Source organism: Hippocampus zosterae, chromosome 10 (genome assembly GCF_025434085.1).
Source record: "Hippocampus zosterae strain Florida chromosome 10, ASM2543408v3, whole genome shotgun sequence".
Taxonomy (NCBI): Eukaryota; Metazoa; Chordata; class Actinopteri; order Syngnathiformes; family Syngnathidae; genus Hippocampus; species Hippocampus zosterae.
Window position 1 is genome coordinate 13,958,746 of NC_067460.1, and position 27,891 is coordinate 13,986,636.

A 27,891-nucleotide genomic window follows, 5' to 3' on the forward strand; every position below is an offset into this window, starting at 1 on the left:
AAGATACTTGAACTCCTCCACTTGGGGTAAGATCTCCTCCCCGACCCGGAGTGGGCACTCCACCCTTTTCCGACTGAGGACCATGGTTTCAGATTTGGAGGTGCTGATTTTCATCCCAACCGCTTCACACTCGGCTGCGAAACGCTCCAGTAAGAGTTGGAGAACCCCGCTTGAAGGAGCCAACAGCACCACATCATCTGCAAAAAGCAGGGATGTGATACTGAGGCCCCCAAAACGGACCCCCTCAACGCTTCGGCTGCGCCTAGAAATTCTGTCCATAAAGGTTATGAACAGAATCGGCGACAAAGGGCAGCCTTGGCGGAGTCCTACCCCCACTGGAAACGATTCCGACTTACTGCCGGCAATGCGAACCAAACTCTGACATCGGTGGTATAGTGACCGAACAGCCCGTATCAGGGGGTTCGGTACCCCATACCCACGAAGCACCCCCCACAGAACTCCCCGAGGGACACGGTCAAACGCCTTCTCCAAGTCCACAAAACACATGTAGACTGGTTGGGCAAATTCCCACATACCCTCAAGGACCCTGCTAAGGGTATAGAGCTGGTCCACTGTTCCACGGCCGGGACGAAAACCACACTGCTCCTCCTCAATCTGAGGCTCAACTTCCTGACGGACCCTCCTCTCCAGCACCCCTGAATAGACCTTACCAGGGAGGCTGAGGAGTGTGATCCCTCTGTAGTTGGAACACACCCTCCGGTCCCCCTTTTTAAAAAGAGGGACTACCACCCCGGTCTGCCAATCCAGAGGCACTCTCCCTGTTGACCACGCGATGTTGCAGAGGCGTGTCAACCAGGACAGCCCCACAACATCCAGAGCCTTGAGGAACTCCGGGCGGATCTCATCCACCCCTGGGGCCCTGCCACCGAGGAGCTTTTTAACCACATCGGTGACTTCAACCACAGAGATTGGAGAGCCCACCTCAGAGTCCTCGGGCTCTGCTTCCTCCAAGGAAGGCGTGTTGGTGGAGTTGAGGAGGTCTTCGAAGTACTCTGCCCACCGGTTCACAACGTCCCGAGTCGAAGTCAGCAGCGCCCCATCCCCACTGTACACAGTGTTAGTGGTGCACTGCTTCCCCCTCCCGAGACGTCGGATGGTGGACCAGAATTTCCTCGAAGCCGTCCGGAAGTCGGCTTCCATGGCCTCACCGAACTCTTCCCACGCTCGGGTTTTTGCCTCGGCGACCACCGAAGCCGCGGTCCGCTTGGCCAGTCGATACCCGTCAGCTGCCTCTGGGGTCCCACAGGCCATAAAGGCTCGATAGGACTCCTTCTTCAGCTTGACGGCATCCCTTACTGCTGGTGTCCACCAGCGAGTACGGGGATTGCCGCCACGACAGGCACCAACCACCTTACGGCCACAACTCAGATTGGCCGCCTCAACAATAGAGGCACGGAACATGGTCCACTCGGACTCAATGTCCCCCGTCTCCCCCGGAACATGGGAAAAGCTCTGTCGGAGGTGGGAGTTGAAACTCCTTCTGACAGGGGATTCCGCCAGACGCTCCCAACAAATCCTCACTATACGTTTGGGTCTGCCAGGACGGACCGGCATCTTCCCCCACCATCGGAGCCTACTCACCACCAGGTGGTGATCAGTTGACAGCTCCGCCCCTCTCTTCACCCGAGTGTCCAGAACATGCGGCCGCAAATCCGATGATACAACTACAAAGTCGATCATCGAACTGCAGCCTAGGGTGTCCTGGTGCCAAGTGCACATATGGACACCCTTATGTTTGAACAAGGTGTTCGTTATGGACAATCCGTGACGAGCACAGAAGTCCAATAACAAAACACCACTCGGGTTTTGATCGGGGGGGCCGTTCCTCCCAATCACGCCCCTCCAGGTCTCACCGTCATTGCCCACGTGAGCATTGAAGTCCCCCAGCAGAACAAGGGAGTCCCCAGCAGGAGTACTCTCCAGCACACCCTCCAAGGACTCCAAAAAGGGTGGGTATGCTGAGCTGCTGTTTGGTGCATATGCACAAACAACAGTCAGGACCCGTCCCCCCACCCGCAGGCGGAGGGAGGCAATCCTCTCGTCTACCGGTGTGAACCCCAATGTACAGGCACTGAGCCGGGGGGCAATGAGTATGCCCACACCTGCTCTGCGCCTCTCACCGTGAGCAACTCCAGAGTGGAAGAGAGTCCAACCCCTCTCGAGAGAACTGGTACCAGAACCCAGGCTGTGTGTGGAGGCAAGTCCGACTATATCCAGTCGGAAATTCTCTGCCTCACACACCAGCTCGGGCTCCTTCCCTGCCAGAGAGGTGACATTCCATGTCCCAAGAGCTAGCTTCTGCAGCCGAGGATCGGACCGCCAGGGTCCCCGCCTTTGGCTGCCGCCCAGCTCACATTGCACCCGACCCCTTTGGCCCCTCTCATGGGTGGTGAGCCCATGGGAAGGGGGACCCACGTTGCCTCTTCGGGCTGTGCCCCTCCGTGAGTCGTCACCTTACCGTGGTGGAGGGGTTTGTGTGTCCCAATGATCCTAGAAGCTAAGTTGTCTGGGGCTTTATGACCCTGGCAGGGTCACCCATGGCAAACAGGTTCTAGGTGAGGGGCCAGACAAAGCACGGCTCAAAAGACCCCAATGATGATAAAAATAAATGGAAATTAAGGATATCGATGCTAATTGAGTTCTATCTTTGCTAGTTTCCATGCAATTATCTTCAAACATATATAAAGAATTTAGAAGCAAATCTGAATTCAAGACGAGGCTTTTAAGAAAAGGAAACTACTTGATGTGCAAAAAAAAGGTACTGTACATAACTCACAGCAACACATTTATTTTTACTGTCTGCACTTTTATTAAAGGAGTTGAATCTGTCTTTTTACCTTTTTTTTAACACAGACTTTACTTCTACATATGTACAACAATATGTCCGTATTTAGACACAAACACCATCACTGCTGACCTTTTAAAACTTCCCGTTTGTCTGTTCCACACTCTGTCCTTCCATGCAGTAAAACAGCCTGACCAGCCAACCCGGCCTCTACTCCACCTTTGGGAAGCACATAATGTGTTCCGTCGCTGCTTCTATGTGGGTCCATCGTTTTCAGCTGCTCATTGCTTCGAGCGACGCTGTCCAAACTCCACAACTGGTAGCGCAGACTTTTCCCCTGCTTTGCCAGGAGGTAAATCTCTCCGAGACGTGAGATGTCCACAGTGGGACAAGATGAGAAGGAGCTGCAGTGTCCACGCAGGTGAACCCATGGCAGAGTGGGGTCAGGCTGTGTGGGCTCTGTCCCTATGTCCCCCTGGTTCATACCCAGGAGAACACCTGCAAGGTAAAAGGCATGGGTGGTCAGGCTCTATCAGAGGATCTGATCTACATTCAACAACATCAAGTGGAATATTTGATCCATCAAATTGTATGAATTATTCCTTATTTATATATATATATATATAAGGAATAATATGGCATCGGTGCAATTTTGGCATTCAGTTCTGACCTGAAGCTACAGCCCAGTGAGCCCTGTGGCCGCCACGCTCGCAAGGCTCATGGTTGTAGTCTTCATCGTATCTGGGTGGCCAGTGTCAAGGCGCACATTTCCTGGTTTTAAGCTATTTGCGGCTGGGCTCATTCTATCCAGTAAATCTTTTCTGATCAGCCTATATCTGAAAATGTGTCCGTCTGCAAGCCATCCTACCCTTGGACTCCACTTTGACATAATATGGCTAATTTGCATAGTGACCACCCTTGCACGGAATTTCTGCATCCGTGACACGGTCACATCCAGAGTCACTTTAAAGTGATCGACGAACAATATTCTTTGAAACACTATCATGCATCCACGTAAGAATCCTATTATCAACCAAAAAGGTAAGCAGAGCTGCATCGGATTATTTGGGATGCACAGATTAGCAACAATAAATTCTGATTCACAGCACATACTCGATTGCTCCCTGAAATTGATGCGGTGGACGTTGTGTTATTGTGTTCAGTAATATGGCACAAGTGCTGTCCCCACAATTGAAAATGCTTTTACTCTATGAGGGATCAAAAAAAGAATTACTCTTATACTCGGTTGTCATGAGATCCAGGCATCCTAATGAGGACAAGCGCTCTAGAGAATGGATAGATGTCTTCTTTTACACTATACTATTTTAAAAAATGGATACGGGATAAGAACAGGCTGTCTGCTCCACAAGTGTGCGACGATCCTGTTGGCATTGTCACCACTCAAACCACCCGCTAGCAACTCCGCCTTACAGCCACACACCTCCTCGGCCAGTGAAGCCATGTTTCGAGCTGACAAAGAAAAGATATGACAGACCGTCAGGGAGATAATTCGGGATTACCTCTGACACTTTACTAAAATGCTTTCATACATATAACTGAAGACTTTTGCATCTGCTACTGAAACACTCATAAACACTACTAAAATGCTCTCACGATTGAAACGCACTCACACACTAATGACACGTTCATGCATAAGTGACTGATTCAGTGTGATTCAATAGTTCTGTGAATGTTTTGGTTATTTGCAGTTCAATTGTTTGTGTGAGAGGAACCTCACTTGTATGTCACAGTACTATACAAACACACGTACACTTTATCTTCCTTTTCTTTACCTGAGAACATTTCACCCTGTGCTGTGAAGCCTCGGCCGAGCGCAACCTGAACCACAGCGTCCATGTCAACGGCCGCTCGCAGCATGTGAGCGGCCATCCACAAGGCCACTAAGCCACACCTACAAAGTAAACAGAAAAAACACAATCGGCGTACAGGCACTCCCTGGCAAATACAGTACAATATGCCTAATAATGACGTCAATCTGAAAGTATTGCGAGAGTTTCCAGTGTTGCATAAGTATGCTATCAGTCAAAGGCAGAGCATGACAGTACTTGACGAGCATTCCGCACTTACTGTGGCCCGTCTTGGATGAGCGACGGCACGTACGTGTTTACCAGAGACCAGTGGAGAGCTCGGCTGAAACTGAAACACAAAAAAATAAATTACATTTACTGTATAATTACTGTGTTTGTGCATAAGGAAAGAGTCAAATTAAAAACAATCAGGCATGTTGAGGATGGGCTGTTCGGAAAATGAATGAATGAATTCAAAGACATAATTCAAAGTTTTGTTTTACGATGACACTTCGGTTTTGTTGTGCATGCTTGTGATACCGAAAGCCCTCGCCAATCATGCAAGAGATCTTAACCTCGTGAACTATTTGATGCAGAGGAAGGTATACTGTCATTACAATAGAACAACTGGTCTAAATTTATTATTATTATTATTCATCGGTCACCTGCTCTCCCTCTGACTGATGAGCAGGACAGGCTCTGTGTTGTCCCCTTCCAGTGGCCTCCTGCTGCCTCCTATCGTCTGATACAACTTCTTCTTTTTGCCGGTTGAATCTGGAGGTGCTGGAGGAGGAGGTGGCAGAGGAGGTGGAGGAAGAGGGGACGTGTGGAACCCCGACATAACTTCTGATATCCTGTCAGGGATAGTAATGATTGATATTAACTTGCAGTCAGTCCGGCACGGTGTAATAAGAACGCACACCTTTCTTTCTGCAACGAACACAACAGCTAAGAAGTTCGTTAATGTGTGCTAACAAGACGTTGTCGTCTTCTCTTGACGATTATGACCTAAAAAAAATTATTCGCATTGCTATGCTGCATATAGTGATTCGTTCTGATAAGTTCTTGCGGGGTCGCATTTCTGACCAGCGAAGTCGGTTTTTCTGACCAAATTTGGCAACTTCCAACGTTCTTCTTCATGTAGACGGCGGGTTGCATCGCCGAACATGCATTATCGCCCCCTCTAGGAAATGTCGATTCTCAATGTGCATTATTATTTACAAAACACTGGTGTTTTAACGAGCTCATTTTCAAAACTTTGTCGAGTACCCATATAAACGTACTATTCCATATTCAGTACTGCCATGCGTCTGCTTGTTAATGTATTGTAAAATGCAATATGGAAATCTTTTCTGAAGGTGGCAGTAATGCATTTAAATGCTGTTTGTTGAAATTACGACGAAGAAGAACTACTTGAATTTTATCGCGAGACCCGAGCTCCGGAGCCATCCGCGTTTCATTCAGCGTTTAAGGTACGTACTGGTCTTTTATTAGAAGTCTATGTTTTACATCTAATTCTCTTATTTCGTTAAAAGCCTTGGTGAGCAAGATTCATTATTTCCTCTTTTAAGTGGTTTACACGTTTCTCTCCAACAAACTGTTGGTTTTTAATCTTAATAATGCTGCATTAGAATTAGCTTTTTAGCTAAGGGTAACCCCACGCCGTTCAAGTGAATGACGTTTGCAAATACTCAATGTTCATCCAGTCAAATAAATGTCGTTTTCTGTCCTTTTTGTTCTGTCGATCCCACTTGAAGCATTTTCTTTTCGAACTTTCAGATGGCCACGACGGAGGTCCGGCTAAATCACACGATCTACATCAATAACTTGAACGAGAAAATCAAGAAAGATGGTGAGGACCGCAGACTACCTAACCACCTATGAGTGCTGCAGCCCATAAAGTTTTTAATGAATTTAATTGTTCATGTATATACATATCTAAACATCATTTGAAGGTAGTATGGAGTTGGATGCTATTTGTATTTGAAATGGAGGAACCTATACACATAATGAACTCATTTTACGTGGCACTTACCTCCAGTATATAATTGCATAAAAATAAGTGAATTCTTGTTTTAAGATTAGATTAATCAAATTTCTGCAGGGCTTCTCCTATTTGGGTTATGCGATGGAGTATATCACAGAACTTGTACTGCTTGCCAGCCCCTCGATATCCCCGTTCTTAGTCCTGAGCTATTAAATGACTCGTTTTTTAATATTATTAGTTCACATAAGATCACACAATTTATTTTCAAAGGTGTGCAATCTGAATAATGTATCTGTTTTCTTTCCTTAGAGTTGAAGAAGTCTCTGTATGCCATCTTCTCTCAGTTTGGCCAGATTTTGGACATCTTGGTTGCACGTACTTTGAAAATGAAAGGTCAGGCCTTTGTCATTTTCAAAGAAATCAACAGCGCCTCCAATGCTCTCCGATCCATGCAGGGATTTCCCTTCTATGACAAACCAATGGTATGTCCTTGGTGGCATTCATTTTTTTTCCACCCAACATACCTCCTTTAGAAAAAAAAACTTCATGATGATTTTCTGTATCAACTCATTTTGCAGCGCATCCAGTATGCCAGTCAGGATTCGGACATCATCGCGAAAATGAAAGGCACTTATGTCGAGCGCGATCGTAAGAAGGAGAAGAAGAAGCCTCCGAAGTCAGAATCGAGCGGGAACAAGAAGTCGGCCGCCATGGCTGGGGGCGCGGCTGCAGGCATGCCCGTAAGATGAACATATAGTTATAACATTTATTATAGTCCACTGAAATAAATCGCTGAGCCGTCGTCACTGCTTTTATTGACATTCTCTGCAGGGAATGGCACAGATGAACCAGGGGGGCCGCATGATGCACATGCAAGGACAGCCACCCTACATGCCCCCGCCGGGTATGATGCCCCCACCAGGGATGGCACCTGGTCAAATGCCCCCTGGTGGCTTGGGTCACGGTCAGATGATGCCCGGACAGATGCACCACCAGGTATTGTCTGTCGTCTTTTGGGGCATTTTATTGTTTGTTTGTTTTTTTGCTTTGTGGTGACAGTGTCCTCATTCACATTACATTGTCTGAAGGGAAACAAAAAAAAACCAACCACATCAAATTTGATGTCAAAATTATATTAAATTGGGAAAGATGTGCGCGATGTGTTTCTAACTCATTCATGCTTCCAGATTTCGGAGAATCCTCCCAATCACATCCTCTTCCTCACCAACTTGCCCGAAGAGACCAACGAGCTTATGCTGTCCATGCTCTTCAACCAGTCAGTAAAAACTCAACATTTAGTTACACGCACATTTGTATTCGCCTGCATTTTAAACACTGAGCGTCTGTCGTTTGCGCTGCAGGTTCCCGGGCTTCAAGGAAGTGCGTCTGGTCCCCGGCCGGCACGACATCGCCTTCGTGGAGTTTGACAACGACGTGCAGGCCGGCGCCGCACGCGAAGCGCTGCAAGGCTTCAAGATTACGCAGAGCAATGCCATGAAGATCTCCTTCGCCAAGAAATAACTTGGTCACCTCTTCACACAGGTGTGTTTGCAGCAGTGAAACAAACTGAGGATGTTTTTTTTTTTTGTCATTTTTGTGTTTTTTACTCTTAAGTGTTGATTTCACTGTATTGTGTATTTGTGAAAGCATTGCACCCAGCGTCTGGTCTGTCAGACATCACACCTGGAGCTTTTGATTTAGATTTTTTTTTTTTTTTTTTTTTACCAATAAAAACAAACGGACCGAAAATGTACTGCCTCAGCACTCATCATTTAGTGTTAAATCCAGCAGGTGGCGCCTTTGTCGTGGTTATTCAGTTAAGTGTGACAGGAGGCGACGTTCCAGTCAATATAGTTACTACATAGTACAGTCATCTTTTGTGGAATCATCCTTCATTTCTCTGTGGTGGTTAATTACTATCAATGGCTTTTAAATAGCTTATTTGCTTTTCATCACATCGTGTGGCTTCATGAAATTTACGAGAAAGGTGGCTGCCCTCGGGCGCCGCGTTGGTGACTCCTGCACAATAGGCTGTATTCTATAATTATTTTAATTACTCTTAAAGTTGTGAAAGGGTCACCTGGTGTGATATTTATTACTTTAAAAAACCACGTCCGTTTACAACAATGTTAAAAGCAGACGTTACTTTGCATTCAGTTTGCTTGTTTTTGTTCTTAAAAAATGTCTTAAAAGTTCTTAAAGCTTTATACTGTGCATTGATCAGGAAACGGTTGATAAACACTATGTAATGTGAAAGTACCGTTTCGCTGGAGTTTCCATTACAAACATATGACTTCAAGTACTCGAGCTGAGATATGTTTTCCTATATAAATATGGAAATGCAAAGTATTTCAAAAAGTTTTTGCACTATAAAAAAAAATTAACAGTACATTTCCAAGCGCAAACTAAATGAAATGGTAATCGAAATTGCAAAAGCATTCATACTGGAATTCATTATACAACCCATATCCCAAATCTTCACACTCATAAATCCTCGCTGCTGTTTTGCTTTTTGCCTTCCTCTTTGAAGTTTTTTTGTTTTACCATCTACAAACTGCTTTTAACTGAGTGTATTTTTATTTCATTCCCTCAATTAATGCATTCTGTGTTCCAGTGTATATTACCTCAAATGTATTACCTAAAAGTAAAACCTAAGCGCAACATTACATTTTATTAGCTCTTACACATCTGTAAAATTTAAGGTCAATTTAGATGAGAATTGGCGACAAGACGTTAGACTGCAAAATTATGTGGGAACGTTTGGATACGCCATCGTCATAAAAAATATGAAACCTTAACCACAATTTATGACGAACCTTTCCCGAATTGAAATGACGAACATTTACTTAAACCACCAGTGGCTTGAACTAAACTGCTTTCTTGTCAAACAAAACATGTTGGCTCCAATGAATTACTGTTCCGAATTTTCCGCACTATAAGACGCACCTAAAAGCATTCAATTTTCTCAAAAGTCCACAGTGCGCGTTATAATCTGACGCACCTTACATATGGACCATTATTCTGATTTCTTGGATGTCGTATTTGAAATGTTCTATCAAGCGCTTTGTTACAGCTTCACTGGTTGTTTTCGTTGCGCGGCGAGCAGACGGTGGGCAAACGTCTGGCCGCATTTGTTTCCCCTTCGCGTCCGACTTTCATGCGGCTATATATAAATGGCAGTTTGAATATCCGCACGTTGGATGGGATCGCGTCGCCGCCGCGCCGACCATGTGTTCCGGTGCGGCGAAGAGAGGGCCGCATTAGGACGCATAAACATCAAAATTCCAGAGTCGCTCCTGTTGTTTGTGGTTCCCAAAGTGCATCTTAAAAGCTTGTCTCGCCGTGTTGTGAAAGCGCTATATTGTATAAACAACTGTTAGAGGAATCTATGAGCTAAATTCTATCATGTTTAACATTTCATTTAATCTGGGCACATCTAAACGTTTGGGTGCGTATCCAGCACCCCCAAATTCCTGTCCACAAAGCCGGAGGGCTGTTGAAGTCCACAATTAGCACGTCAATACAGGTGGGCGACCACAGGGGAGAAGGCGAAACTCGGTCACAAAAGGGGAATGAATAATTCGGGAACAGCGGTTGAGCAACAAAAGACGAGTTGAGAACACCAGTCGCGCCCAGGCAACATTGGCCATCCGTAAAGTCTGCAACATGTTAATTCGATGTAGACCAGACAGAAAAGGCGCCAATGTACTGATGGTTCAAGTTTGAAAAACAGGTAACCAATCACTACTGACCGGGGTGCGGCATGCAAATATCGGGGCCAGTGTTTTTCTTGTATTTTGCATATGTTACAATAAAATGTCAAACTCGCAGAGACGGGACTTTGAGTGTGATCGCGGAGCAACTAACCGTCGTTCGGTCTCAGAGTTCCGCTTCCGCCGATATTGAAGACAATTTTCCTGTGTGCCGAGTCGTTTCTTTAATTTTGTCCGAGAAAATCTGACAATAACTCTGGATTGTATTGTATTCCCTTTCGCATAGCTCCATCTAGTGGATGCATAACACAACCGCAGCCACTATTGTGGCTTCTATTCTCTGTGCCGTATAATTTGATGTGCCCTATATATGAATTTTTTTTTAAAAATAAGCCATTCAATGAAGGTGTGCCTTATACTCCAAAGAGCCTTCGTGCATAAAATATATGTTAACACCGGGGTCGATCAGAAGACTATGGGCATTCAGAATTTATATTCCAGGGTTGGATCAATTTCAATGAAATTTAACAGCCACTTGTGCTCACAGTAGTGTGCCAATTAGTACATTCCCAATTCCTGTTTGCCTACCGTATCCTCTGCGGCCTTTGCTTATTGTGCAGTGTAATTGTGTTGCAAACACTGAGTGGATTGAATGTGAGTTCGTCTTTATTTGGACACACTGTGGGCGACTGTCGTATAGACACACACACACACACACTCGCACACAGTGAGGCCTCCCCCTGTTGTGGACTTAAACTGTGCCCTGAGTTATTGTCTTTAGGTCACCTCGACTGTGTTCGTACAAATGCACATTCTTCCGTCACTTTCCCAAGCCTTTCTACACTCCCTTATTTTGCCTTGAGAAAGTGCTGACCTTAGCCCCCAGGGCGTCATATGTGTGTGCCTGTGTGTGTGTTGCCTGCTCCTGGCAACATGCCTAGCACCTTCCTACTCACCAAGCACAGTGTTCTTACAGTTGCATGAAGGGACTCATCTGTCGGGTCACATCCGGGAGGATCTTGACGTCACTGCGCAGTCAAATAAAAAGAAGGAGAACGCAAAAAATCTCCCTGATGATGACCCGCCCCCCACCACGCTCCCCCTCTGGATCTTAGTCAGTCTGCTTCCTTTCCAACACACTTGTTTGTACGGCTGGTTATATTTAGAGAATCTTGGCCGCAAATGGCAGAGTTTTATGATGCGGATGTCATGATCGCACAAAGGAATGTGTTGATTCACAAAATTAAGAGATTGGGAATTGCTGAGTAACTCATGATGCGATGACGGTTCTTATAGTATCACAATACCATGCAATTTCTAATCTGTTTATTCTCACGATGGTCGCAGGTGTGCTGGAGCTCACTTTGGGCAGCAGGTGGGGGTCACACTCTGAACATGTTGCCAGCCAATCGCACGGCACCATATCACACTTCCATATGGCAATTTTTTTTCTCCCCTAATTGATGTGCTGCAGGGGTCAACAACGCGGTCCAAGCCAAAAGGCTGTTTGGGACCCAGAAGTGGGTCATCGACCCTTTTGGGTTGAGTCGTGGTCAGCCAGTAAAATTAAGATAAATAAAAATATAACATACGGTAAATGTTTTTTACAGAAGCAATTTTTCAACCCCTGAAAACCTTTATTGTTATTCTGTAAAAATGGGTAGCAAATTTGCAAAAATAAGATGTGGGTCCCAGGGGACAACAGTATTTGGCACCATTTGGTGAAATCTTGGTGCTGAAGTCAGTTGAACAGCTTCATGTACCGTTGTAGACAAGTAATCCTTTGCCATCCTGTGACCTCAAGGAGCAAAAAAGACTTGTGATGCATTAAAATATTTACATAACAGCAACAGATGTGATTTTCTCCCTTACCAACCAAAAGTCATCAAGTCAGATTATCGGTTGTGTGTAAAAGATGGGACTATGTCAGACATCCAATTTGAGTGAGGAGGCGTGTGATTGGTTGATGGGGGTATCGTTATGTCGGGGTGAGCTGCGTTGGTCATCTTGATCACAGAACAAACTGATTTTACATTTAAGAAAAACTGTATGAGATTACTCTGTTTTCAGAAAAGAAAATGACATCAGCAATACATTGCAGGGCACAGCTCCTTTGGGCACTGTTTTTCCACTCAATAAGGCACTGTCTTGGAAACAGGAGTTAGGAATATTCCACAAAAGATAATCATCCTTTTTTTTAAAAAAAACTTGAACAAACCCTGATTTATAAGCAACGGGAGGAGGACAAAGAAGTGAGCCTTGTGGGATGCCGGGTATGACGGACAGCTATATTGTGTCAGCATTTGGAGACCTGCATTCATTTGTTAAGGGGATAGAGATTATTTACATTGAGCATGATGACTCTTTATTTCCTTTTTTTCCCAAAACAGGGTAATTAGATCTTGCTTATTCACTCTTATCTTCCTCAGGTGACTCCACAGAGAGTTGTGGATCACAGACTTGGTCCTGTCATGTCGTTTTCCGCTTGCCTTGGTTAAGAATTCATCTCGGGCACTGAGGTCACAGCCCTGGCATGCAAATCAAGGCCCCCACTTCCTCAAGGGTCCTCTCTGTTCCCCTGCCGGGGGTTGGGCGGGTCGGGTCGGGGGGTTGGTTGGGGGGGTGTCAATGGCGATCGCCAGGGGCCCGAGGAAACGCCAGCGGTTGTCAGGGAAGTTCTTGAGCAACAAGACCACCATCGGCGATATAGAAGGTACATTGTGTGGACATCTGTGGAAAATATGCCATGTGCATGTGTGCAATGCCCTGAAAATATTTTCCTGTTGTATTTATGTCTTGTTTCCGTTGGTGTTATTAGGGAGATTAGCAGCTACAGGCTGGCTCACTCATTCTGATGGTGAGTGGCAGGTTCGGCTGGGGATTTAAAAAAATGGTTAATTATTGGATAGATATAGAAAAAGAAAATAAATAAACTTTTGGAATATTTTGTTCTTTTACAAAGCCATTAAAAATAGATAAACATTCATCTTACCTTTTCAATGAAAAATGGGAGAAAGTGGCAGAAAAAAAATCCCAAATATTTTTTTTTAAATGAAGAAAAAGAACAGCATCCACGAATACGCAATTCTGCGGGTGCCAAACATGTAGGAGTTGACTGCAGTTTTAAGTTGTTGTATTACCAATCACCTCTAGATGGCAGATGTATCAGTTGCTTTCCCCAACACTGAGTTTGCCCTATGAGTAGACCTTTTATTTGTGTTAACTGTTTTGTAAAGCGCTTTGTTACAGCTGCCGCTGTTGTGAAAGCGCTATATAAATCAGAATGTATTGTATTGTATTGTATTGTATATACAGATAGATAGATATCAACAATTCACTAGCTGGGTCCTTCGACACATTCAAAGATACACATCATTAACTATATCATGTTCACCTTTCCATATCTTCTTATTTGAATTTTTCATTATTTATTTATTTGTCTTATTACAGGTGACTCATCTGAGTGGTGGGGTATCGCCCTGGCACACTGTATCCACCAGTCGCCACTCCTTAAATGTACCGTATTGATTAAAAAGAAACATTTGAGCCACTGTAATCTGCATATTTTGAAAATGTAATTCAGTGGTTCTTTTGCGGAAAACTAATGTTACTCATGCCACATTTTGAGAATTATTGATGACTATAACTCTATTGCTGTTGGCTGGCAACCAGAACCGGTTGTACCTTGCTTCTTACTTGACCTGAATGAGAAAAGTGCTATAAACAAATGGATGGATGGCTACAATTCCCATGAGACATTAATGGAGATTGAGACATAACCATTAGCAACATTGGTCAGTAGCAAATTTCAATCAAAGATGGCTTTATGTGTCACAAGAAGTATTGTTGACAGTGGTTTTAAAAAATATTTACTTTTTTTCTCCTACAGGTTTATGAGATACTTTCTTGTTCCTAAGTTTGACCTGTAATAGCTTGGGCAATTCAGCATTTAGGTTTTTTTTTCGTTATTTATAGCTTTATAGCTTTGAAAAAATAATAAATGATTATTGTTGTTGTTTTTGTTCTTGTTATGAAAAACAGATTTGTTAGAGAAAAAATTAGGGCAAATTTGGATTCAGCGCAAGCATTTCATGAGTACATGTGTTTATTTGTATCTCAGATTTTGTTTAATTGTAAAAAAGATAAAATAAAATAATCTTTCACTCGTGATATCAGATTTTTCCTTACTAAACTATCATGTCATTGTTTTGTACAGTTTAACCCAATATTATTACCTAAAATGCAGTGATTGGATTTTTTATTTAAATGACATCTTTTGGTAGAAAGGGGGAGGTTGGCTTTGGGGTGATTGTTGGGGGGGAGGGTGGGGTAACAACACATGGGGCCCTCGGCGTCCAGCCGGTGTAAATCCTGGGCCTTGCTGCTAATTGGCACAATGCGAAGCTTTTGATGTAGAAGGACAACAAACAGAGGCGGCAGTGGATTGCGTAAAGACTTTACGCATGGATAATCTGGACTGGGGGGGCGCCTCCGTGACGCGTAATGAACCAAAGTTAGAGAGGAGAGAGAGAAAGTGGAGCTTTTGTCACCGATGGAAATCTTCCGGGCCGGCGCTGAAAGACGGATAGTCTCTGCTTGAGGACACACCCTCTCCCTCTCTCTCTTTCTCTTTCTATCTCTCTCCCACTCTCTCTCTCTATCTCGCCCTCTCTCTCGCCCTCTCGTTCTCTTTCTCATTGTTTCCCACATTGACTCGCCGCCAAGCTCTGTATGACCAGCCGGCCGCTTTTTGCACGAGGAGCGCACAAAGGAAAATAAACTTCAGGCTAACCAACAACAACAACAAAAACAATAATAACAAAATGGGCTAGAATCGGAACACGTTCGATTGCTTCAGGGCTTGATTGATCAGCCTTGAAGAGAGAGGGAGAGTGACCTAATTGGGATGAGAGTTCAAGTCCAGCTCGCCGCCAGATCGAACCTTTAAAGCCGCTTTAAAGAGGAAGGAGAACCATAGCTACTCAACGGTGGCACGTTTAGGGTCGTGGTGCGTTTGCTGACTGATACTTTTCAGGAAGGGGCGCAGGTGTATGCGCGGCGGGTGCATATCAAAGCAGCGATGAACTAAGTGGGAACCAGAAAGGGGTGTCAAAGGTTCGGTTCGGAATAGGGGCGGAGGAGTAGAGGTGGAGGGGGCGACCATCGCCTTCCTCCGAAACCAGGATGGAAGGCACAAGTCGGCCGGAGCTCAAAAGCGTCACCGGCAAACCCGCGGCGCACACGGAGATCCTCCACCTGCAGCGGGTTGTGATCTTCCTCGTCGCGCTCGTCATGCAACCACCGGTAAGCCGCCGATTAAGTGCTATTTGCAGCACTTACAGCACACCAGCTGATTTATGGCACGCTTTGGTACCCACTTCTGTTTAAATTCGCATTTGCAAGTCATTATCTCCCTTTGCCATTTGTTTTGTGCTGCCGGTTCTCTTCTGTGGCGCTCTGCCCACCTGTTGTTCTGACTCGGAGAACCGCATTAATCCTGGTTTTACATGGGAATTGCTTTCTAAGAGTATTTTTCTCAAATGAAATGTAATTTTTTTTTCTTTGACAATTTATATGCCTAACAGAACATGCCAATGGACAATTGGCTTTTATATGTATTGGAAAATGGTCTGTATAAGCACCCATTTGACACTTCATTAAGTGTAATGAGGTTACAATATATCAACTGAAACAATGAAATAACTTTAACAGTATATGCTCATTATTGGGGTTATAGTTTGTTGTGCATGTGTGCACCGCACACATGCACATATGTGTTCTTATATTTGCGTGTGTTCTATCTAGGTACTCTCACTTTTTCCTACGTTTTAAAAACATGCTTTTCAGTCTTATTTTAAGATGGTGATGGTGATTATTTGACTATGTGCCTATATCTGTGCCCGGCAATTGACTGGCAACCAGTCCAGGATGACTCCTGACTCTCAGCAGGGATAGGCTCCATGTTACACAGACAGGTACAGAACTGTCCTGTGTTCCACTCTTAATTAAAACCCACAAGGCCTCAAGTTCAGGTGTGTGGTTGTTATGCCACCGTATAAACTGCGAGTGGCCAGCGACCAGTCCAGGTCGTATCCCGCCTCTCACCCAAAGTCAACTAGGCTAGGTTTCCAGTTACAAATATAAAAATATATGAAACCATCCTGTGTTCCAAGATATGTCAAGGTGTCTGGTTGTTATGCAAACACAAAATTTTAACCCTGGAAGAACCCAATCACATTTTTCTTCTTTGGAAAATTATGAATTTTACATTAAATGACTGCTATATGTTTACTGAACACCAAAATATGTTTTTTTTCAAATATTTAATGCTTTAATCCTAATTTAGGATTAGGGCCACATCTGACCCTTTGGGATTTAAGGGCAGCATTTGAGTAGCAGAATTTATAGGGGCCAAATTTGACCCCGTGGGTTCTCCAGGGTTAAGGATTGCTCTGAGTCTGACTCGGGTGAACTTGCTCAAAACTGAACTGGGGTATGCTTCAACTCAACCGTGACTGAGGACAAGCACTATACTCTCCAAAAGAGAAGTCTGCAGTATTGTGGAATCACAAACACAAGCGTCATTAGTATTTCACTCGTGTCATTGAATCAGATAAGCAAAAATGAACATTATATCTGTCAATTCGTGTTTGTATCGAAGGTGTACATAATGAACTGGCCAATGATCTCATTTTACCTGCGGTTGCTTGACGTATCGGCTATTGTTTATACCCCCATCACTTATTGATCACTAATTTACTTTAATGTCGGTGTTGTTTTATGGAGAGATTTATATGAAAAAAATGCACAGTTTGGAAGAATGAGTGTGGTCTTGGAATGCTGACTTTATATTGTGCAGCTGTCAGGCACTGAAGGTTGTCTCTGATGTGAGGCGGGCCCAGAAGTGGGTGCTCCATGTCCTGTATATGTAAGTGTGCGCGTGTGTGTGTTATACTAACACACATCTAGCTTCTGGTTCTTGTGTGAGTGTGTGAAGCCCAAGGCCACTGCCAAGAAAACTCTGGAGTATATAAATGTTGAATGTTCGGGTGTTTCTCTCTTTGTATGCCCGTGTGTGTGTGGCACGTGTGTTTCCAGGGAAGGTCTATGAGCTGTTTTTTGATGGCGGACCTCATCTTTTGAGGAAGTGTTTTGAAACACTTCTGCTACTTAATTTGAATGAATATCAAGTTTTATAAAGGATAGTCGGAGATAGGCACTCAGAAATAACGACAAGACACTTCTGGCTACCAACAATAGGCACTTTATTGGTCCCACACAGAAATAATAACACAGTTCAAACAAGTTGTATGAAGCTCTTACCGTATGCCAGTAGGATGGAGAGCCAACATCCTCAGCAGAGTGAGCTTCGATACTCGCTGGGCGTCCGTACGCTACCCACAGCAGACTCTGCTGAGGAGCATCGCTCCCCTCCTTTTATCCTCTAAAGTGTGTGCATCGGGAGGGGTGAGTGGCCATTCTCCCTACGCCACACTGTTTGTTGTGTAACCAAGTGGCATTGATCACAATCAAGTTTCGACAATTCAAGCAAAGCAGACTATGAAGTCGTCAAAGCAGGCTCAAGAGTTTATCTCTGAAGTCGTCAAAGCAGGCTCCAGAGTCCATCTCTGAAGTTGCTTCGGCAAGCAAGTTACCAAGTCATGCAATCATCTCAAAGCAGGTTCAAGAGTTTTTCATTGATTAAAGAAAACATCACAAAATATCTTAATATACCAGGAAGTTAAGTCAAATAATTTCACATTGTTTAGGTTACGTTGCAAGACAAGTCTGTCCTACATACAAAGGGTTCTTTTTTCAAAATCGCACATGTATTTGTAAAAACTGGCGCATCTTCATTTATGTACCAGGGCAAGTCTAGTTTGCCATTGGGAATTTGACACAGCGTGCTACGTACGCCATGCTGGGTGTTTCGGTGGACTGATAGAGTTTTCTAAGTGCATCTGATAATTTGATGACAGACAGTAGACTACATCTTAAAGCAGGTCTAAGTTGTGGTGTGATGCGATTTTGGTGGTTTTTGATCCAGAGGCAGACAGACAGATTCTGTGCTCTGCTGATATGTTTGATGGATGTCATCATATGTCATTCATAAATGTGCAACGTGCATCAGACCCTCTGATGAGTCTCATCATCTTTAAGATATTTTTAAAAGCTCCCCACTGTCTGCGGCACAACTGTGTGTGTCTGTGTGTGTGTTTGGGGCGGGGGGTAGTCACACACAGAAGCACGATCGGGGTGGAAGGCAAAGTGGCCACTTCATAGCAGACAACTTTACATCAGATCTCCTTGAGGTTCCTTCTAAATGTGCGTTGCATTCCGATCTTCTGCATGGACTCTGCGAGTCTGTTACGCTTCCACCATTAGACTGCGCATGTTTTATTTTATTTTTTTTGCGCTAAATTTAAAGGGAAGAAGAGAAGTCGCTTCGATTGTTCGGGAATCAAGTCACCTGTGTTCATTCCCACAACGCCAATTTCTACCAAAGTGTGTGAACAGAAATACCAAGAGAGGATGAATCCACGCATGCGCGCAGCAAGACTATGCTTTGTGCTAGACTTGCGAAGGGACAGAAAATAGGGTTTCCAAAGTCGAAAAATGACTGCTTTATTATTGTAAAGTGGCCCATTGTAGAAGTAGTGGTTCACATTGCTGACTTTCATACATCCGGCGTAGAATGAAGTCCCATTTTATGGCCTCTCAGTCGGGATAGGCGATTACATTCGAAAAATGCACACGTGAGTGTAGGTGGTTACTAGGAGTGGCGTCTCCTTTGACAATAGAGTCCTGTTTTAGACATCTGGAAGAGCTTGTAATTTGCCCGACTGGGACAAAGAGATGCTGCGTGCCATTTGCGCCTTTTTAATTTGCAATGCTCTACCCTGAAAAGCTGATTGTGTTTCATGGTACTTGTGCATTCCATGCAGGCAATGCGAGTTCAGTACCTGTGCCTTTCAATTGACTGGTGACCAGTCCAGGGTGTAGTCTGCCTTTTGCCCCAAGCCGACTGGGATGGGCTCCAGCTACCTGCAACGCTGAACGGGATATGCGGGATAGAAAATGAATGGGCGGATTGGCTCCGCTGCGGAGATGACACGGCCGGCATGTCTCTCTGGTCGGATTGAGCGCTGACATGCCGGAATATCTGACATGTATCGCCGCAAGCCTTTGGATGAAGATGAGTTGTTGCCCCCGTTGTGGGGCAGAACGGGGGTTATGTCGCACGGTTCAGTGCATGATTATAGTTTAAATTAAAAATGGTGAGAATGTTTGCTTTGGCCGCCGTGCATTTCCGAAGGCAAAATAAAATTTGTTCATCAATAGTGGACTGGGAGTTGCCTATGAATTGCTCATCACACATTTGACCCGACTGGATTCTTACGAACTTTGCGTTTTGTGTTGTTTTGGTGGTGAGATTTTTTTTTTTTCAGTCACTCAACCTCTCTATCCTGTTTTCATGTTCTAGTTACCGTCTGCCTCGTCATCTCACAACAATTAGCCGATGCAGACGGTCCCCCCACATAGCGGGACGTGACACTGCTGTTGTTGTGCCAATTGCTCTCCTCCCTCAGTCATTTAACCCATTTGCCCTGTTTTCTCTCTCACTCTCTCTACCATTGATACATCCATTCTGTCTCTCAACCCAAGTGAGACAAACGATCACCCCACGAAACCTTAGTTCTGGTCAAAGTTTCTTCATTCGGTAGAGTTTTCCCTTGCCTTCATCACCAAACGCCTTCTCATGTGGAGTTCCCGTTATTTTCTCGGCTTGACAGTCACCCAGCTTCATCTTCACCCCACTGTGTAGTAGAAGTTTATCAAATTTGGTCCAGGTTGGACAAACTCTTCGGGACATTTTTCAAGGACTCATTGACATGATTAATAAGGCCTTCAAATGTTCTCTAAAAACCCAGACGGCAGGTTTCCTATGTGTTTTCAGACGTCAGTCTAATCAAACACGCTAAAAAAACCAAGCAATTTTCACCTCATATTTGGGCTGTAATTAGTGCAGATTGTGTCCTCAGGGACACCAATGGTCATAGAACATCTCATATTGTTCTTGAAATTTGGTCTACATCTGACACACACGTTTTCTTGGGCTTTGTTTGTGTATTACATCGTTTGTCCGCGATGAAATCAACAGGGGCGGGGCGGTCACCATATTTAGTTCAGTGTTGCCCAAAACATGAAGGTTCATGGGGGGTACTGGTGGTCCTTTTTGTTGGCAATGCCATTGTGTCACCCCGGTAGACAGATAACGCACACACTCCTGCTCTGAAACTCTCACGGGGTCTTATTAACTCTTATCTGTGTGTGCGTGTGTGTGTGTTCTCCACCCATCTTGAGCTGGAAGAGAAAAAGAATGGTGACACAGTGGTTTAGTGAAGGGAAGAGAAATAATAGGAGAGAAAACTATGAAGGCTGTGGTTGTGACGCAGAGGAGGAGAAAAGAAGAGCTAATCATAGGATTATGCCGGGCGACAGCCACTGTTGATGATTTTGATGGCCTGCTCCTCAGCTGGAGGTCACTTGATGTTGTCGTTAATTCAAATTATGTCCTTCTCATGTCATTCCCTCGCGATTTGCTGGCAGTTCTCGATTGGACATTCCTCGTTAAAATATGAATCGCAGCTACATCAAGGTAGCGCTGCCTACAACTTTTCGTAGGCTTCATAACAATGAGTGAACGCTAAATAGTATATCCGTCTGCCCCCCCCCCCCCACCCCACCCTCCAGGTGGCCGAGGCGGGCACACCCTAAAGAGCAGCATAACGACAATTCAATTAATGCAGTGCGGCAAAGCAGTTGAACTTTTTTTAAATTCAATTTAATTGTGTCATTACAGTTTACTTTTATAAGATATAATATTATGCAGGAATTTTTCCTCATTAAAATACAACATTTTGAAAAAGAGAGGCTGAAAAGGATTGACGGCCTTTCCATTCATTTCGGCAGGGAGGCAAGACACCACTCTATTGGAAAAAAATGGGGCAGGCAAGGCGCTTCGGTCCGTCATGTCCACCGCCGCCGCGTTCACCTGCCAAGTGCGGTCTTAATCTGCGGCAGCCATGCGGCATGATGTCGGTTTATAATCAACAGTCTGAATGATTTTAGCCATTGTTCAATAAAAATAGTTGGGTTACACCCATCGGTGTAAACCTGTTTTGTTAAAAATTGATGCTGTTGAAGGACCTGTTTAGGCAGGAAGTGCATATGGATTAATTTCCACCTATCACACTACTTAGTCAGCTTGTCATTTTTTACAGTTTTAATCAATGATCGTGTAATAATTTTAATTAATTATTAGACTCCAACTAGTTCTTTGTTGTTGTTGTTTTAAAAAAAATAATTTCCTGTTAGGGCCGCCCGGTGTTCCAGTGGTTAGCGCATCAACCTCACAGTGCAGAGGTACTGGGTTCAATTCCAGCTCCGGCCTCCCTGTGTGGAGTTTGCATGTTCTCCCCAAGCCTGCGTGGGTTTTCTCCGGGTACTCCGATTTCCTCCCACATTCCAAAAGCATGCATGGCAGGCACTCAAATTTGTCCCTAGGTGTGAGTGTGAGCACAGATGGCTGTTTGTCTCTGTGTGCCCTGTGATTGGCTGGCAACCAGTTCAGGGGGTCCCCCCACCTACTGCCTGAAGACGGCTGGGATAGGGTCCAGGACATCCCGCGACCCCGTTAAGTGGTGATTTAGAGATGTGAGGATTTTGCCGAAGAGTGATGATAAGTGGAGTGAATGAGCTTTCTTTCTATTTGTGTTGTCAGATGGTGCGCACGGTGGGGATGTTCGAGCTGCAGATTCGCCACTATCAGAACCCCAACGGAGTCCTTCTAAACGGAGACTGCTGCGACATCCCGGTTGGCGGTGGGCAGCGCTGCTCGTCTCGAGACCAGTGTGACACTTTTTTCCAAGCCTGCCTCAAGGAGTACCAGGCCCGCGTGGTCCCGACCGGAACCTGCACCTTTGGCTCAGGCAGCACCGGGATATTGGGAGGAAATTCCCAGTTGCTCCACCGCCGCGGTCATGATGGAGGAGAAGGAGGAGGAGGAGATGATGGCACTAATGGACTCATTGTCATTCCCTTCAAATACGCTTGGCCAGTAAGTACATAGGCAGAGTTGGTTATCTGTGGGGGTTACCAAGGTAACGCTCTAAGCTTCAAGCACAACAATACACTCAAACATGGCTGGCTGGAATAACAATGACCCTTAGAGGCAGAGTTCAGATTCCTTTTCTTTCCCTCTCGGCCAGGCAACAAAGGCTTTCTCACTTTATCTGCTCAGGGAAATTCCCTTTTAAAACGACCACCGTTGCTCAGGTCCATCATGCTTAATTGACTCACAATGGAAATCGTTTTTGACTCAAAACAAGCCACTTTGTAAACATCAGCCGCCTCCATCTTGAAAATATTTACATTACGCAGAAAAGTATTCTGACACACATACTAATCAATCATATAATGAATGAGACAGGGGTTGGACTTTTTCCACTAGTTCCCATAAAGTCGAGGTATCAGTTTAAAAACAACATGTTACAGTGTCAGCCCAGTGAGCCGAGAGGTTATCCTGTCTGGCCACATGTGTAATGGTGAGGTGTCCTCATACCTATTATCCATAGAATGTCATATTCCATTGCTAAATACATGTCTTTTTGCGGAAGGAAGTGATACCTTGCAGATTGTTACGATGAAAATGACAATAGAGGTGTTGTTGTTACATTCTCTGTCCCCTGAATTAGCTCCCTGTTATATTTGTTTATGCCTCGATGCCTTGGTGTAGAATCAGAATCAAGTTTCGACCTAGTTTCCACTAGGGCCATTTGTATTGCATAATGTATACTTTATTGACAGTTGGCCAGTTCTGTCATAGTGAATGTATTAGCGTTTGCTAACCTAATTATTTTTGTTTTAATACATTTGTACCAGCTGTTGAATTTTGCTTACGTTGAGTACCATTATTGTCATTGAATTAAAGATTACAGCCATAAAGCTGCTAGCATTAACATTCAGTCTTATAATTAACTCTATATTTTTTGTTTTTATTAACTTGTGGTATTACCAATTTGGTTTTACATTGATGGCCTTTACTATAACTGTAGGTCAGAGGGAATTACATTCAGCAAGTTTTTTTTATGATTTGCTGTTAAAAAGACTGCTAGGTGTAGCCCTCATATGCTAATTTTAATGGTACTAACATTAGCATTAACACAAAAAGACGATCCCCTTGTATGTTACTTTACATTAACTTGTGCTACTAAGTACCCATGTCAACATTGCACAACATTATAGCTGTGACTGTTAAAGGTTGGGGTGAATTAAAGACTTAAAGTGGCTTTTTCAGAAATTTTGATGATTAGCTGTCAAAAGTTCCAAGTGTAGCTATTAGAACTGCGCGCATTTGCATTCATGCGAGTCAACTTTCCCTTGTTTTAGTTTTTATTAACTTGAGCTCCTAACTAGTTTACGGCTATCAAATGTTTCAGGGGATTTAGGTTAGGAAGTGACTTTGTGACATTTTGATGACTAACTGCTGAAAAGTGCTTAGCATTGCCTTCAGAGTTGGTATCATTAGTATTAGCCTCTAAAAATAGACTCTACGCCTTACGTGTAAGAACTAATTACTTGTCTTTACATTGATGATGATAGGTTTGGTGGGGGTTTTCAAAGATTTGATGGTAAGCTGCTGAAAAGGCATGACTGAAGTCAACACCTGGTTTCAAAAACATAATGACACTCTATATTCCACTCGGTGCAGTATTGAACAGTCTAAGTGCTGACTTTTATGTTTTGTGTCCATCTAATTAATCTTCCATTAGGACCATAATATGTGTAACTGGGAAACGCATTGATTGTTCAACCCGCCTAACTTTTATTCAAAACACACCCAGATGCACTGTGTGTTTCTAAGAGCAGTCAAAAGTAATACAGAAAGGCAAAAAGGATGTTCCAACATTGCACTAAATCCACGTCTTTGCTTCCACACAGCAGTATTAATCACAATTAGCCTATTCTCTTGTTGAATCACATTTGCCCGATTAATTGATTGATTCTAGCAGAACTGATTATCCTTGTTAGTCTCCAGTGATTGCATTGTACATCACACCATCCTGGGTGTTTTTTTCCCCCTCTCTTGTGCCTGAGCCACACTTTCTGAGATTGGTTGATTGTGAGACAACGTGGAAGTGTCAATGCATTCTGGCCTCTCAGGGTGAGAATGTGATCCCCCACCACCCTCTCCCCCCACCGCCCCACCAGCCCTCAGGTGAGTATGCTCATTGTGAGGAAAGGTGAGCTCACCCACTCATTCTTTTCTCCCTCATGGGAAACGTGAACTCAAGCTTGGTGTGCACACTAATGTAATTGTCACTTTTTATTTGGATCTCTATTCTTTAGTCCAGCCCATCGAGCATTTGCATTAAAGAGTCCTGCAATATTTGTTGCATTCATTTATTAATCGCCCTCCCAAAATTTGTTAATTAGAAATTAAATTAAAATAGTTTGATTAAATCATTTCTTTATTAATTAGATTTAAATGTATTCTAGATAATATTTGTTATAATCTGCATCACTTTATCACAGAAATGAACTATTTTACAAAAAAATAAAAACAAATAGTGAAATAAAGATGTACCTTTGAGTGTAATAATGTTTATTAATCATAAAAATATATAGAAAGTTAGTCGCTGCTGCACTGGGATTTCAATGTGGAAATGTGTTCGGAGGAAGTGTGAATCGATTTCAGTGGGGTACAAGGTTGGGAACCGCCACAAAATGCTGGAAAATCCTAAAGTATTTGTCTTATTACTTTTAACAGAATGCTGTAATGCAGCATCAACAATTATAATATTTAAACAATGTCACTTGATTGATTGGTTTGAGCATTTCTAATAAATTCAAGGCCAAGAATTTCAAAGTGGATCTATAATTCTTCTATTTTTGGATTCAGCGCTGAGAGGAAAACATTCGGACACCGTCGCTCTAGATTGTGGTATGTTTTTGTTCTGGTAAGCTCTCATCATGACTTGATTGTGAGAACTGCAGTTATAGTCAAACTTGTTTTTTTTATTTTTATTTTTATTTTTTATCCCTCTCGTAGCAACATCCTCTTGTAAATTGCACATATCCTGTTTGTGTTTTGTGATTAGTGACCTATTAGCTTCACATTTCTTTTTTTCTTTTTTCGGGATGAAATGACGCCCCCAGCATTCCTTGACTCATAGTGGGACAATCTTGTCTTCACATCTGTTGTCGGAACTGCAGCACTCCCTGCATCCACCGGTCCAATATCGAGCCTGTTTGACTCTTTTAGGCCACCTGATGCCTGTTCGCATGTTAGTAAAATGCATGTAATGTTTTCAAAATTCCTTAAAGCACTAACTTTGTGGCTAAATGAGGACAGTGAGCAATTAGTGTCCTTACTTCTGCCAAGGGCAAGACATGTTGTTTTGATAACCGGTGCCTTGTTTCTAAATGGAACACACCCCGACAAATTTGCTCCTCTGCTGACGCTTTGGACGTCATGGTATTTAATTCATAAGTACAAAACCAGCGTGGGAAAAAAAAACTTCGTACCCAAGAGAAAATTGTAATGTTTTAAGATAAGAAAACCTTTATTAGTCTCGCAATGGAGAAATTCCCAATTCACAGCAACAAAGTTATGAAAGGAAGAAGTAGAACAACAAAATATAGGAGATGCTGGAAAGGCAGCCACTCTCGCGGCGCCATTTTGAAGTCAAAATAACACAACACAACACATAGGACACAGACAGTCGTTTTGCGGCTATAATCGACTTCTGCCGATGAGTTATCGACTTGAGTGAACACTTGGGATAATATTTCGTGAGTTTTTCAAACCCTGAATGTAACCAGGATATCGCAGGATGGAAGCCCCCGCATGCTCTTGTCACGGTTGCGTTGGCGCTGTTGATCATGTGAAGCCAACCAAGACAAGAGAAGAGAGGAGCCTTTTATTTCCCCCCACAGAGTCTCTTTCACTCTTTTGTACTCTAATTGACTCTCCCACGCTGCCTTGTTGCATACCTGCATGTACGCTGATACTCTTGCGCGCGCACTTGCGCGTTTGTGGATTCCCCCCCTACCCCCCTCTGTCGGCGCACCTTCACTCAACGCTCGTGAATCGATCATTGGCATCATCGTCGTGAGGGGACGTGGAGCGAGTGAATTCCCTTGAGGATTTGGGGGGAGTTGTGTGCTGAAGAGATAAGTGACCTAACTGTCACACAATCATCTCAAGGGAAAGCTTTCTTAATGATTTAATTTGTGTGCAAATTGGATTTTGTTGCAAGTGAAATGAGACAAAAGGGTTCGTGTGAAATGAGCCGGGAACACCTCTGTGTGTGTGTCAGTGTCACATATCGAGTCGCAGATGTAATATCCAACACAGGTGTGAATACAGCTGATGTTTTCCTTTCATTGCCAGACATCGACTTGCTCCGAAATCCCTTCGTAAGCGCGACCCCAGCAGTGATGTTGAGCTACTTTATTAATGTTGTCCCTGCGGATTAGACTGAGCGGGCTGAGTTGCCTTCAATCTCTGTGGTCACTTGTGTGTAGATGGTTGACCGCCAATATTGGAGAGCATCTTACATTGATATGTCAGCTCCGTTTTAGCATTCGTGCACCGGGGTGGGGGTGGGGGGGGGGGAGTGTGATTTTAAACTTTCAAGGCCACAAACTTTTTTTTAAGGAGGGCAATTCATGGGAATATTTTAAGTTTTGCTCCTGTGAAAATTTTGCAACAAAGAAAATACAGAACTTGTGTGCCCTTTGCTCCCAAACTTATTACTTACTTTAAACATATCGGGAATATTTTGGAGCACACTACCTGCTTGCTTTGCTGTGCTAACTAACATCCTTGCCACAAATGTCAATAATTCATACAGTCAAACCTCGGTTTTCGAACGTCTCTGTTCTCGACCAAATCGTTTTTTGACCAAAAATTTCAAGTTTTTTTATACCTCGGAGGACGACCGAATTTCGGTTCTCGAACAAACTGAGCGCACTTGAATGCGTCACTTGACTCCTCTCGCCTTCCTTACGCGTCGCTTCCTCGTGTAGCGTTCCATTGTGAACAGACGTGCTCAATAAAGATTTTTCTTTAAAAGAGCGTGGTTTCGGTTAGCGAACAAATCGGTTTTCGAACAGCCTTCTGGAAAGGATTATGGTCAAAAACCGAGGTATGACTGTATTTGAAATTTGTTTACAACTTAAACTGTTTCAGCCCCCCAAAATACAAGTTGGCTTTTTTTACAGTGTGGCTTTGAGTATTGTCATCTAAAAAATATCCAATGTAAGATATACATCTGCTGTAAAGGAGGTGTCAACCCCAAAAATGTCTTCACAACAATTTGTTCGATGCGCTAGTCTAAACACGGCATTCTGATTAATTTTGTGTTTGTGGAATATGACTTAAAGAAACAAAATCCACTCGTTTTTAGCCGTCCTCGGCTTGCATTTCGCCACTTTCTGTCAACTGAAATGACGCCACGGTTGCTCGGGGCTCAGGTAACGACCAATCGCGACTTACCTATTTTCTGA

The 27,891-nt window shown here is 43.8% G+C and overlaps 3 protein-coding genes across 6 annotated transcripts in view; 2 read left to right on the forward strand and 1 right to left on the reverse strand.

Annotated features, from left to right (window-relative positions):
* Positions 1-2,789: 2,789 nt before the first annotated feature.
* Positions 2,790-5,783, reverse strand: actmap (actin maturation protease). Its single transcript, XM_052079286.1, has 6 exons — positions 5,280-5,783; positions 4,895-4,963; positions 4,600-4,718; positions 4,147-4,276; positions 3,477-3,547; positions 2,790-3,304 (listed from the first exon to the last, which is right to left on the reverse strand). The coding sequence occupies exons 1-6, from the start codon at positions 5,453-5,455 to the stop codon at positions 2,928-2,930; spliced, it is 942 nt and encodes a 313-aa protein (XP_051935246.1). The 5' UTR covers positions 5,456-5,783; the 3' UTR covers positions 2,790-2,927.
* Positions 5,784-5,939: 156 nt separating this feature from the next.
* snrpa (small nuclear ribonucleoprotein polypeptide A) lies at positions 5,940-8,311 on the forward strand. Its single transcript, XM_052079296.1, has 7 exons — positions 5,940-6,086; positions 6,394-6,466; positions 6,911-7,083; positions 7,180-7,341; positions 7,433-7,597; positions 7,789-7,877; positions 7,963-8,311. The coding sequence occupies exons 2-7, from the start codon at positions 6,394-6,396 to the stop codon at positions 8,120-8,122; spliced, it is 822 nt and encodes a 273-aa protein (XP_051935256.1). The 5' UTR covers positions 5,940-6,086; the 3' UTR covers positions 8,123-8,311.
* A 6,412-nt stretch (positions 8,312-14,723) lies between these two features.
* The window catches only part of LOC127609349 (protein jagged-1), a 45,295-nt gene continuing 32,127 nt past the window's right edge, over positions 14,724-27,891 (forward strand). Inside the window, exons 1-2 of one of the 4 annotated variants that reach the window (XM_052079191.1) lie at positions 14,724-15,618; positions 22,100-22,435. In XM_052079191.1, coding sequence (XP_051935151.1) covers positions 15,499-15,618; positions 22,100-22,435 — 456 coding nt within the window. In that variant the 5' untranslated portion in view covers positions 14,724-15,498. Of the gene's footprint in view, positions 15,619-22,099; positions 22,436-27,891 lie in introns of those variants that run through there. The other 3 variants (XM_052079190.1, XM_052079192.1, XM_052079193.1) reach the window with 3 other exon arrangements.

Coding starts and splice junctions, on each gene's coding strand:
- actmap (XM_052079286.1), bottom strand. CDS start 5,455: ATGTCGGGGTTCCACACGTCCCCTCTTCCTCCACCTCCTCTGCCACCT. Junction 4,964..5,279: donor ATCAGTCAGAGGGAGAGCAG/GTGACCGATGAA, acceptor TTTGTGTTTCAG/TTTCAGCCGAGCTCTCCACT. Junction 4,277..4,599: donor ACAGGGTGAAATGTTCTCAG/GTAAAGAAAAGG, acceptor TTTCTTTGTCAG/CTCGAAACATGGCTTCACTG.
- snrpa (XM_052079296.1), top strand. CDS start 6,394: ATGGCCACGACGGAGGTCCGGCTAAATCACACGATCTACATCAATAAC. Junction 7,084..7,179: donor CCTTCTATGACAAACCAATG/GTATGTCCTTGG, acceptor CTCATTTTGCAG/CGCATCCAGTATGCCAGTCA. Junction 7,878..7,962: donor CTGTCCATGCTCTTCAACCA/GTCAGTAAAAAC, acceptor TTTGCGCTGCAG/GTTCCCGGGCTTCAAGGAAG.